A 12,854-nucleotide genomic window follows, 5' to 3' on the forward strand; every position below is an offset into this window, starting at 1 on the left:
GTGGTTTTAGTATGTGGGTTACACAGAACCCTCCGTGCAGTAACCCAGGGGTGTCGTAGCGACCCCCAAACACAGACTCCATACCCTGGGACTGACTACTGTCTCCCAGGGCATGTAAAGTCACCATTGGCTTTACTAGTCTTAAATTGTGAACAGAACCAGTGCAAACCATCATATTGTGGATGTACTGGTCGGGGCAATTCGATGGCCCCCGGGTCTGTTGTTCGAGGGGACACTGTCCAGTCCCCCCTGACCGAGTTTTGGCTTGTGGCAGTGGATACTACTTTTTATATTCAACCGCATATATATTCCTGTGGGATTTTCCCATTGTTCGAGGATACCACTTTTTAATATAGCCTCGAACATACCGCCGGTTTATTAAATTAATATAAATTCACCGGTTGGTATTTTTGCCGAAACTCGGTTCCAAAATGGCGTTTGGGTTCGCTTCTGTGACTCCAACCCAAGTCGAATATATACAAAAAAGAGTGCCACTACGTAGCAGCAGTGGTCTGACCCAGGAGTGACACACCGGGGGGTCAAAAATCATCTGTAGATTACAACGAAACAAAGTCCTGGTGTATCAGAGGGTTGGCCCGTGTAAGATATAAATGAATTATAATTGCTTATCTGGTCCAAAACCTGTATAACTAATGTAATTTATACATATTACATGCAGAAGAAGTGGAAGTCATTCCTTCACAAATGAGGCATAAGCATTATGGAAAATGCAAAGTATAAGCTTTATGTTAAAAAAACCAAGAATAGCATACATGGTGTAATCTAACATGTGCAAACATAAAAAATCAGTGATATAAATAGTACATACAATTATTTGGTGTAGAAGAATGAGAACACTTAGTGGGGAACATTAACATAAATTTGTTCTTCGTCACTTTTAGGTTACACATAAAATCCTAACAGAAAATTTTTTTTTTTTTTAGAGTTGAAGAGACAATTTTGTTACTGATAAGCTGTATTCTTACTAGTTGATCAAAAGGAAAACAAATGCCCCTTATTGTTGTGCAATTATAATAAAACAAATGAATTAGTTATTTTTGTGTCCCAAAATCAAAAAGGTTATTATATATTGGGATTGGGTCTGCCAACCCAAGTCGAGCCCTTTGTTCTACTTTTTGGCGGGCTTCTCCACAGAAGCCACCAAAAGTGGTGCCACTCTGTCTGGGTACCACAGTGGGTGTGGGAGGGGGTTTAGGCACCCTGGACTGAGTTGCCTCGGCAACTCAAGTCGCACTCTTGTGTGATTGGCCCAGTGGTGAGCCGCCCGGCTCACCACTTAGCATGTTTGAGTGACAGCTAGGACTGATGAATGGGGGTTTTCTGCATAAAAGCAGGGCTTTGGGGACTGGGACTTCAGATGTCGCCACAGGACCAAAGAATCCAAAGAGGGAGAAGCTGAGCCGACCTGCAACAACGACACCACCGGTGGAGCCCTGCTGAACCGTCTCACCACTTTTCCCGACGACAGAGGAGATCTTCATCCCGAAGAGTCTTCTTCCTTTGACTGGTGGGGAATAACCAGTTTGCACGCCTTTTCGCCTTCCCGGATCATCTCATGGCCGCATTACCTGTGCCAAGCACCCCGGCAACCGGGATACCACGTTTTCTCCACTACTGCGAATAAAAGGGTAGTACCTTTTAACCGGAGAACTCCGCGGCTGGTTTCTTCCCTGGCAGTGCAACAACCTTCTGCCTTCCTCCACGTCGAGATCATCTCTTCCTCTGGACGGCGCCGCGACTTGCACCCGCTGCCAGGAACAACTGCCCCCGCTGGAGGATCCTCTCCACTTTAAAGGTACTGTGTCCGCCTGGCCTCCCTCGCAACAGTCTGTGTGGCGGACTCTTAAAGCCTCAACTTACCGCTTGGGTTGGCCCTAGGCTGGCTAACTGAACTTTTCTAAACTGAACTGATTCCTTCCTGAACTCTCTGCAAGACTTTCCAAGCCTTTTAAACTGTGTGATCTTGGGCGCATTGGTGTTCTACTCTCTCCAAGAGGGAGCCTGGCCTCAGAACTTTTTGCTCACAAGTAGACTGACTTTCCTGCCTTGCTGAGTGCTTCTGTGTGCTGTTCCTAATTTCTGCCTTTTCCCTCCCTTTTTCTTAAACTTATTGGAATGCCAGCTTTAGTTAAGCGCTCACCTCCGTCTGGAAATAAGTGGTGTTAACTAAGACTTGTCTAATAAGGAATAAGGGATGTATATATAATAATAGTGACTGTGTTTTTGAACTTACTTATAATATTAGTGCTAGAGTGTTTCTAAGTGTGTCTTTAAATAAATAATTATATACTTTGTTACCAAAGCTCTGGTCAGTATTTGCTTGTGCTATTGTATTTCGGTACCTATCTTGTATACTCTATATACTATCTAACTTACTACTAACTCTTCTTGAGAGAAGTTTGGCTGCTCAGCCACAGCTACGAGGTAAATCTGGGTGGTACAGACTGCTACCAATTGGGTTTACTGCCAACACCTTTAGTCTTAAGCCTTTTGCAGTGGTCCCTAAGGGAACTGCACAGGTTTCTGCCTAACAGGCCTGTAGTTCACTAACTCTCCTTATAGAAGTGATAGCCACTAGGAAGGCTGTCTTATAGGTAAGATCTTTGAGACTTGCCTTATGCATAGGCTCAAAGGGAGACACCACAAGTCTAGTCAAAACCACATTTAGGTCCCATCCGGGAGCCGGGTTAGAAATGGGGGGGGGTGAATCCTTTTAACCTCTTCCATGAAAGCCTTAATAACTGGAATTTTCCACCACAACACCTTCTGTTGTGACGTAGTGTAGGCTGAGAGAGCAGCTAAGTGAACCTTTAGGGAATTAAAAACTAGGCCTCAGTCTAGTAGGTGAGTCAGGTAAAATACAATGTGAGTAGGAGAGCAGTCAATAGGATTGACGCCCTTGGAATTGCACCAGATAACAAACTGCTTCCATTTACTGGAGTAGCAGTATCTGGTGTTAGGTTTTCTCGCCTCCCCAAGTATGTTCATGCATCTGAGGGATTTGTAGGTTCCCAAACTCTACGACCTCAGGAGCCAACCCGCTAAATTCATGGTTTGCGGGCATGGGTGAAGAGTTTCCCCCTTGTCTTGAGATAGCATGTTGTACGGGCAAGGCAGTTTCGTTGGAGGGGATTGGGACATCGCCATCAGATAGGAGAACCAGGGTTGGAGGGCCCACATGGGGGCCACCAATATCATGGTGACTGGTTCCTGGTGCATCTTGTGCACAATCTTGTTGAGTAGGGGAGTCTGGGATCAATTGCATGGCTTGCGTACCGTCACCTCTCGACCGGCTCATATCGAGGGATCTGAAACAGCATGTTTTGAACCCTCTCATTGGAGGGGAAGACAAGGCCGTCTTCTGTCCGAATTAGAGCCCCTAGGAAATGTTTGACCTGACAGGGGTCTACACTGGATTTCTTCTCGTTGATGGAAAATCCCAGGCTCATTAAGAGGTCTATCGTCTTTTGGGTGTTCAACAGGCAAGTTCCGTGGGAATCCCCTGTTATGACCAGTCGCCGAGGTAAGGGTAAACTGGAAAAGACACACTGCGCAGGTGTGCCGCTGCCAGTACCTTCATAAACACCCTTGGCGCTGAGGCAATGCCGAAGGGGAGTACTTTGAACTGATAGTGCTTGTCCGCTATCAAGAACCTTAGGTATTTTCTGTCTGCCGGCAACATTGAAGTTGTAAGCTTTTTTCCCAGTCCATACAACTTTTTGCCGTCTTTTTCAGGTGCCTCACCTGTAGACCGGGGGACACCTGTCCTCTTTCTCATAGTCGTAACTACCAAGGAATATGGTAGTTGTAAAGGGGGTCAGTAAGAGAAGGGCGAAACAACTTCTCTACCCTGTGATTAACCGCCCTGGTCTGGTCTGGTGTCAACAATGAAGGTGCCAGACGTCTCTTGATAGAGTTCAGTAAAGGAATGACTGACTGGCCGGAGGTTTTTCCTTCAATATGTCCTCTACAAAATCTGAATCCTGCACAGACTCCTGTGTGGCGATTTGAAAATGTTCAGCCGCCTTCTTTAAGATGGCGTTAATCGCCATATGATCATCCACAGGCGAGGCCTGATGGACTGGAGTGGTAGGAGGGGAGTCGATACACAGAGCATCAGCGTCCAGAGTAGGAGTAGGGGATGCACAAGGTCGATTATACTGGATGGCTGTCTTCCCAAGTATTCATGGGGTCAGCAGGATCATCAATAGGGTCCCCAAAGGGATCATCATCCTGTAAGTAGGTATTGATAGGCACCTCGTCATCTGTAAGGTCAAAAAAATTCTGTTCATGAGGATCCTCAAAAAGGTCCTCTGAAACTTAGCCATAGGCATAAAAAGAAATTCCTCACAAGGCCTCTTGGGAGCAAACCTCTATGAAAATTCAACAAACTTTTACAGTCTGTTCATACACCCCTCAAACTTCTCCCTGGTCCATGATGATGAACCAGAGGAGTCAAGGGAGGAAAGGAATCTTGTTGTCAAATTTCCTCTTCAGAACGTTGAGTCTTGGATGAAGACAAAGGGCTCTCAGAGTACTCTTTTCAAGGCTCCGGGCGTAGTGACGTGTCTGTAGATGCGTCTTTCGGCCGTTCTTTGTTTCGCCATCTGTTTCAACTGTTCCTTTTGTTTAACCGCTGAAGCGATACTATCGCTGATGCTCGGGGTTTGAGGGAGGGGTGACGGTTGAGCCGGTGGCTGCACAGTGGATATCAGCCCCACCGGGAGCCTTAAGTGGTGTCGGAGCCTTCTTCTGAAGCGTCTCGACAGTCGTGTGTGATTTGGTGCTAGCGCCCTTACTTTTAGATTGCCAGGATGCAGGTGTGCGGGAAGAGCTGCCAATCATAAGGATCAGCGGCACCGCTGAAGTATCCGACGTGCCTGATGGCGCTTTGGAACGCTTTGACTGGATCGCCCAAGCAGAACCGTGGGTTGTGTGCTTCGTGTGGGAATCGGGTGCGTCCCTGTCGCCGGGATGTGTCGTCCCCATAGCAGGACTCACGTTGTGCCTGTCGGGGCCGGGGACAGACGCTGCGGTATGAGAACTTTCTGCTAAGGTCAATGGCCTCATAGGTGGAGCCTTGGTCATCGCTAGTCCCGTCGTCACACTCGGCGGCTGTGGCGGAATTACTTTTGGTCTGCGACATACTGTAGGCCGCCCACCGCTTCCAACAGCGCTCCTTAAGAGTCTTAGGCCGTAGGAGTTTACATGCCGTACAGGCCGCCTCGTTGTGGTTTAGGGGAAGACAATTGTTGGACCGACGGTGCTCGTCTTTCCATTGGTATTTTTCTTTGCAGGAAGGACAAAATCTAAAAGTCCTGTCCATAGCGCAGGGTCAAGCTAGCGACGACAAGCTCAAGGGAACAAAGAGAGGGGGGTGGGGGGATCCATTCCTGAAAAGAATATGACCACCCCAACCACACTCTCCCTATTGTAAGGGCCGGCCAGGAAGGCCCAGCCACAGGGGCAGCAGCGCGGATCGGTAACAGCCGTCGAAATTTCATCATCAGCAGTCTTCGGCGGTGGCACTGGAATCAGCCGTCGAAAGGAGTGTTAATGAGACTAAAACGACCGAAGTTCAAGAAATATAACAACAACGCAATTTTTATGAAGAGCTCTGCATTAGGGCGACCAGATAGCTGGGCGGAAAAAAACAATCTGAGAGACCTTGACGCATGAGGGATTTTCGGTACACTACACGTCACTGTAGGGATTAGTGTTACAGGAACACCCATGTCGACGTTCCCTTTTGATTCTCGAAAGACAAGATGCAATACTCCGCAGTTACCACTGGATGTCCGGCTATATGAACCGCATGTGATTCTGAGCAGATTAACAAGCATCAGAAAAACATGTTACACGAGAAGTTAGCTAAGCGGGATTGTAAGTAACCACTCCTGCACCCTATGGTAAGATAGTGTGTGCTGGGTCCAGAAAGTTACAAGTTTAAGTAAAGTCAATTTCACTTCACTGCTCTTGGAAACAGTAGTTTATCAAAGAGAATGTATTTAAACCTTTGGGAAATCTGAAAGACTTCCCTGTGCCACTGCACTGAAGGTGCTCTGTGTCACAATGTAAAAAGATGCCTATGGAGTTCGTCAGACTCACAAAACAAAAAGAAACACAGAAAACACATAATTAAAAATATAAAGTCCCAAAGTTCAGCAAAAGTGCTAGTGGTCTCTAAAGTGGGAGGAATTTAGCTCTAAACTGAAAATTCTCCCTAACAGAGCCTCGAGGTGCTTTTGTGTTTAGAACTGTGTTACCGGGAACTTGGGGAAGGGAACCCCAGGTGTTGGTTAACACTTTGTCACCTTGAACTTAAGGAAGATAACTTTGCAAGCTTTTGTTGAAACTATTTTATATGTGGGAAGGGAACAGAAAGGAAGCTGTGAGCTGGAAAAAGCTCAGAACATTATATGTTGGACACCGTTTCTTTTGGTTGCTGACATCCCTGCACATTATATAGATTAGTTGTGAGTGCAAGTATAGGTTTTGGACACCGACAGATTCCCAAGTTGAACTCTTTGACTCAGACTTTCCTTGGTTTTATTTAGGTAGGAAAATCTCACTGTTCAGTAAGAATTGGTGTAGGAACACTGTGTGCGACTACACAACACGTATCTGCTTGGTATTAGGTAACCCACCTTTTGGTATAGATCTGTACTACACAAGCTGGAAGAGAGACTGAGCAGCCAGGCCTATCTCAAGAGGGGTAAATGTGAGCTGTAACAATGAAATGTGCAAGTACAAGTAACCAAGGACCACTTTACACTCAAGGTTTCAGTTATACATAGTTATTTATTTAACATCATTTTTTAAATAAGCATTCTTTAAAAAGGGCAAGATATGTAACAATCAAATATACTTTTAAATACTTTTCCAGAATCAGCACATGTTCGTGGATACTCTTTCGATATGCTTTTTACACACTTCCTACACACAGAGGTGACTTCATTCACAAAGACAGTAATGGCATTTATGCAGATTCTGAGGTTGCAGAAAGGAAAGGTTAAAGGAAGGGAAAAGTTACAGGTTCTCAGGACATGTGAGTATACTTAAATCTTCCAATGAAGTCTAGACCAGCCTTTCGCAGCAATAACAGTCTAAAACAAGTTACCACCTATGAGGGACAGAAATATCAAAGTCAATGGACTAGAAGAGTCTTCAGGGAGCTTGCCCAGCTGGAGCACACTCTATGCAGCTGAGGCATTTCTTAGATAATAAAAGTCTAGCACAAAGTTAGAGAGTTAACCAACTCTAAAGGTAAGCTACTGCAAGTCTCAACTGAGAAAAGAACAGCTCAAAAGACACTGAGGTACGTATCCCAAGTCTAAACAGTAACTCTGGTTTGAAGAAGGGTGGTCCAGCTGGATTCTGTCCTGTTGCACCGGTGCAGACCCTGGCTTCCTGAGTCTCAGTCTTGGGAACAAGAGGGAGGACGTCTGGAGGGCTCCTGCGCCAGCAATTTGGAGGTTGTCAGCAGCTACGGGGTTTTATCGGATCGCAGTTTCAGCGCTCGGTAAACAGCCCCACTGCGGATCTCAGATACCAGTTGGGCTTCCTTCACTCCTTGGGTCCTGCACTCTGGTGAGGGGACTTGAGCTCTGCTCGTCCTGCGTCTAGAGGGTCCTTGGGAGACTCCTGGAGCTTCAGGTCGGATTTCAGAAGTTGCACTCATCTACGGCTTTCTCGACCCCTAGCACTCGGTTCTTGCAGCAGCAAAGAAGTACAGCCAATCAGGGAAGATGGTCCAGTGGAGTTCGTCTCAGGGTTAGTTGGTCCCTCTAACCCAAGGGCAGAAGTCGTTCCGTCCGGAGCTTCTCTTGTCGATCAGAAAAAGGAGTTTCAGCACAGCAGCAGGGCTTCACTGGGCAATTCAAAGGTCCAGGAGGATGCAGCAAGCTTCGTTCACAGTTTCTTCATCGGGTGTTTCTCCCAGTGGTCGACTCTGACTACAGTCCTAAAGCCCGCGCCTTTTAAGCAGGTTTCTCCCATTCATGCACTGCCCTGGCTGTCAATCACACAGCAGGGGGGGTGTCCTGAAAGGACAGCCAGCCAATCAGGACTGGTTGCATTCAGGCATTCCTAGAGACAAAGGACAGGGGAGTTTCAGTAACCGCCCTCACATCCTGCCTTTCCAGAAACACTGGAGCTAGAGGCGGGCTTCACGGCTAAAGCCCGCCAAAGGCAAAAATGAACCAAGGGTTCAACTCGGCCTCGACGCACATAGTAAAACCCAAGAAAGACCTCACAAACAGAAAATGACGAAAAAAGAAGACTGGTGTCATTTTGACAAAAATGATCAGCCATGGGTGCAATACAGCAGCTCAGGATTCAGCCTGCGGTAGAAAAGCACAATGGTAGGAAAATTAAACCACTGCCGCCAGCCATTTAAAGTAGTGAGGGTAACAAAAATGTTACATGAGAATGTAGGATATGGGGCTAATAGGTAACCCCCCAGCACTGCACATAAGATGGGGTGTGTGCTGGACGTATAACGAGAAAAGGTAAGTAAAGTCAATTTCACGTCGCTGTTCTTGGGAACGGTAGTTCACACAAGAAAAGGTATTTAAACCTTATGAAAAATCTAAAGGATTTCTCAGTGAGCTTGCACTGAAGGTGCTGTGTGTCACCATACAAGTAGTACGTGCCTATGGAGTTTGTCAGACTCCAAAAACAGTGGAAACATATAATCCAAATCAGGTCAGAATACATGGAGAGTGAGAAAAAAATCTCACTCACTCAAAGTCCAGCAAAAGAGCTAAGAGTCTCTAAGGGTGAATGAAGGGAATTAGCAAAGAAATGAGAATAATTCTCCCTAACACCCACCGTAGTATAGGGCAAGTTAGGCCTTTCTCCATCCTGACATTTAAGTTAATAAAAATGTTTGTTTTGAATTCTGAATCTGTTGTCTGTGTGTTGCTTTGTGATGCCTTCACAGCACCCAATTACATCTCACATAGCCTTGTACATCACTTCCAAGGCAGTGTGGGTCTTGTTTGCTCTAAACAAAACATTCAATAATGAATCCTTAAGCCAATTCAGGAAATTTCCACGAGCCAAGACATCTGTGGAATGTATGCCATAGCACAACGGAGTGTGCAGAATCCTTTTCCCAAAAGCCAGAACCAAATTTAGATAACATATTGATCAAAATATCTTCATAGCATTTCTAGGTAGCCACATATTTCATTATCAGGTCAGTAGTCACATGTACATGCTTTTCTTTTCATGAAATAAAGCTCCAATCAAACATTAACATGTAACTTATCTTATTGGTTTAGTTTTAAACAGTTTCGTCAATTCATCACATGTAGGCTTTAGAAAGTACCATTGTATGTACCTGCGTGAAACAGCTAAGTCTCTTGATTTCAATTTCTGCATCTGCAAAACAATTAAATCAAAAATAAGAAAAGAAAACTTGCTTACATGTTAGACTCTTCTTCCAACTCTGCGTCATTAAGTTCATAGATTTCAAAATACAGTAGTCTTTGCTGGCCTTATATAGTGCAGTTGAAGAAGAAAAAAAAACAAAAGTACAGCAAGTTTAAAGAAGGTGGAACACTGGTGTCTCCACAAAAATAAAATAAGGATGACTCATTTTACCCAGGTTCTATCTAGATTTACAGTGCGCTTTGCTGAAAGTTGGGAAGGAATATTGCAGAAACCTATAAGGGGAGCCACTTGCATGGAAGCAACAGACAACTTGTAGCTTTGGTGGTGGTAGTGTTCTTAAGGAATTATTAAACAGAAAAAATAGACCATGGTTTTAGGATGGACTTTCTATAAAAAATGGGGGACAATCAAAGATGAGCAATTACAGCTTGCTTATGGTCACTGTCTATTAGCCAGTCTCTATCTACACTGGGATCCGCCCCGATGATCAAATGACTCAGTCACAATCTGTGGGGTTTTAAGTTCATTACGCTCTGTCTTGGCTGAGTAGCCACTCCGCTGTCCTCAACATGGATGTTTTTCAGATGGTCCCTTCAACCTTGCAGGGCTCGATATGCCCCTATTGGCTATTCCCCATTCCACGTTTGGTTAAGGCGGCGCAAAATCTCAGTCGGTGTGGCATATGCCCCTGAAAGTAGGTGGCTGGCCCCGAAGTCATTTCCACCAGTGCTTGATTGTTGGGCAGCCTAACCACGTGACGCACCTAGAGAACTTGTGTTTACTAGCCTCCTCGCCTTTCTTCTCTACTCTCCTCTGCTATGCGTTTTCCTTCCTTCTCATCACCTGCAAAAATTGGGACCTCTTCAACTCACCTCTTAATTTCCAGTCCTCCTCTTGTTCCATTCTTCCCCTCTAGGTGGTTATTTCTCCTCATCTTCCTTCACTCAGTCTTGCTTTCCAACAAATGGCTTCTTGAGATGTTTGTAGCTTCCCACCCACTTCAATTCCACTCTCTTTCCTTCCCTCCCCACCCCCCTCTGCTCCAAGGCCTTTCTCCCCCCACCTCTTCTTCTTGGCTTGTTCCGTCTCTTTTCTCATCTCTCGATCCGTTCGCTCCTCTTTCTTAAGTGGGCTCTTTCTTTCATCCTCCTGTCTTTCTCTTCCCCCCCCCCATTTTTCTTCCTGTAGGACTTTCCTTTCACCATCTTTGCCTTTCACTTTCTCTACCCTGCCTTCTCCTCCTCCACATTCTTTCTCTCTTCGTCCACTTCTGCACCTCCTCCTCACTTCTCCTGCTTCCTCTATGGCACAGAGAAATAGTTCTATTTACTAGGGGGAATTTCCCCTGATTGTTTAAAGGAAATTTATGAAGCTCTAGTAAATGGATTCTGCCATGAAAGTTAGACCTGCTAAACAGTCTCTCTTTCAGACAGTGCCCTATATTTTCAAAACGTGGGTCGGTGGAAGAGGTGGGGGGAATTGTGTCTATGTGAACTTACCAACAACCATGTATAAGACAGCCCATGTATTACATGTTGCTGAGAATCATCATTTAGCATGCCAACAGCAAGTTGTAACAATACGGCTAACAATTTAGAAGGAAACCCAGCCAATTTGCTCACTAATAAGCATAAACCTATTTTTGGTTGGTCATCCTGCTACAAGTGTGCTACCAACCTATAAACTGTAAGGCACATTCCTGATTTTATCAGAAAAATATATCTCCTAAGAATTTCTTGCATGTTCAGAAAGAATGTAATTCAAAATGTTGCACTGTTCTTTTTTGGAATAAAAACCAAATCTCTAAAGATAAACACATGTAAAAGTACATCCACAAAGCCTGGTCCCAGTTGGGGTCATTATGGGTTACCGGCAAACCTGACTTGCCGTTACTGGCACCCGATATCCCGGTACCACTGCAACATTATGGATGCCGGCAAGGGCAGTAAGTCCCCATTCCATGGAGTCTGATAGGACTCCATGGAATGTGTTTGCCACAATCACTGGCACCGGTAGTACCAGTGCCGATGATTGCAGCAATTATTGGCCAGTTCACTGCCCCTACCAGCAAACTCTGAGTGTGCCGATCCAGTAAAAATGCTGGAGCATGTAATACCAGCATTTCCTCTGGCATTTTTACCGGACTGGCGCACTCCCAATGAGGCCCTATATCTGGTTTGATATAACTGCCTGTGCGGAGATACTGTAATAATAGTCAAAAACCCATCCGATATCATTTAATTGACAAACTGGATTCTAGTGACTCATGAATGACTCGTACAACTGTCAAGAGGTTTTGTGTATCACTGTCTGGTGTTGTGTTTCACCCAGAACAAGCTGTTGGGACCAACCCTAGAAGATCCCCTTTTCTCTGCTGGAAGGAACACCACCTTTCCAAAAGGGTAGGATATACCTCCAGGGAGTAAGGAGGGGGCCGGTGCTTCAAAGGACCCCGCGCACCACAATTTAGAAGTCACACCAGGGTGATCATTACTGCAGTCTTTTTGATCAGTGAGACATGAGAATGGGGAAGTATAGTGCAGCTTAGGAGAGATCCTGTTCCCAGCTGAAGGGACCTGCCATCTTAAAAATATTTAAGCTGCACTTACTTCTTGTACCTCTTCCTAACTTCATGCAGAAAAGTCACACTGGGAGCTGATATGAGAGGGTAAAAACACTTGTTACCACATCTGAGATTCTGCCCTTAGACAAGGCATGAAATGGACAGATCCGCTGTGGCAAGCTGATTATATAAGGGTGTGATACCCCACTCCTTTTGTTGAATCACATGTGTGCTCAAGAAAAGGATTTTGCTGGAACCTTATTGGTGTACAGCCCGCCCAAAGTCCTCAGCAGCTACTGGTGTGAAGATAAAGCTTTCCAAGGTGGGAGTCTTGACACTCTCCTCGGCTACTTGAGAGGAGCATTTGGGGTGACCTGCTGTTGGAAAAGGTCTGGTATACAGATGCTGTCTGCCCAGGTTACAGGGTTGCTCAAGTGCACAAAATACAGCATCTGGTTCTCTGGTACAGATTGACTGCCATTCTGAGCTATTGCTCCAATAAATCACTGGGTTTGGTCTTTATATTGTGTCTGTGTCCCTGTAGAGACAAAACTATGTGGCCAAGTGTTATCCCCCACATTATCCAAGGTTCAGGCAGAGGACATTGTCACAGCACTCCAACAACCTCAGCGCAGAGATTGCTTCTCGGCACTTGAATTTTTATTTCACCTGGCTCCAATTTGGTCTGTGCATCCTACCACAGATCCGCATAACAAATCTTCCCGTCGCAATTTTGATGCTCGGATTCTCGTTGCTTCTGGCATTGCCAGTTCGCTACCTATGACTAACAGTCAGTGTTTCTTCCTTTTTCTCAGTCAGCAGGATTGCACAATGAGAGGTAATTTTGTCCAATGCACCTTCTGTGATTCAA

The 12,854-nt window shown here is 45.5% G+C and overlaps 1 protein-coding gene across 1 annotated transcript in view; it reads right to left on the reverse strand.

Moving 5' to 3' along the window:
- The window catches only part of TRIP11 (thyroid hormone receptor interactor 11), a 1,018,241-nt gene that overhangs the window by 594,600 nt on the left and 410,787 nt on the right, over positions 1–12,854 (reverse strand). The window contains exon 8 of the mRNA XM_069637842.1: positions 9,368–9,408. Coding sequence (XP_069493943.1) covers positions 9,368–9,408 — 41 coding nt within the window. The remainder of the gene's footprint in view (positions 1–9,367; positions 9,409–12,854) is intronic.

Source organism: Ambystoma mexicanum, chromosome 14 (assembly GCF_040938575.1).
Source record: "Ambystoma mexicanum isolate Mex_15411 chromosome 14, UKY_AmexF1_1, whole genome shotgun sequence".
NCBI classification, from domain to species: Eukaryota; Metazoa; Chordata; class Amphibia; order Caudata; family Ambystomatidae; genus Ambystoma; species Ambystoma mexicanum.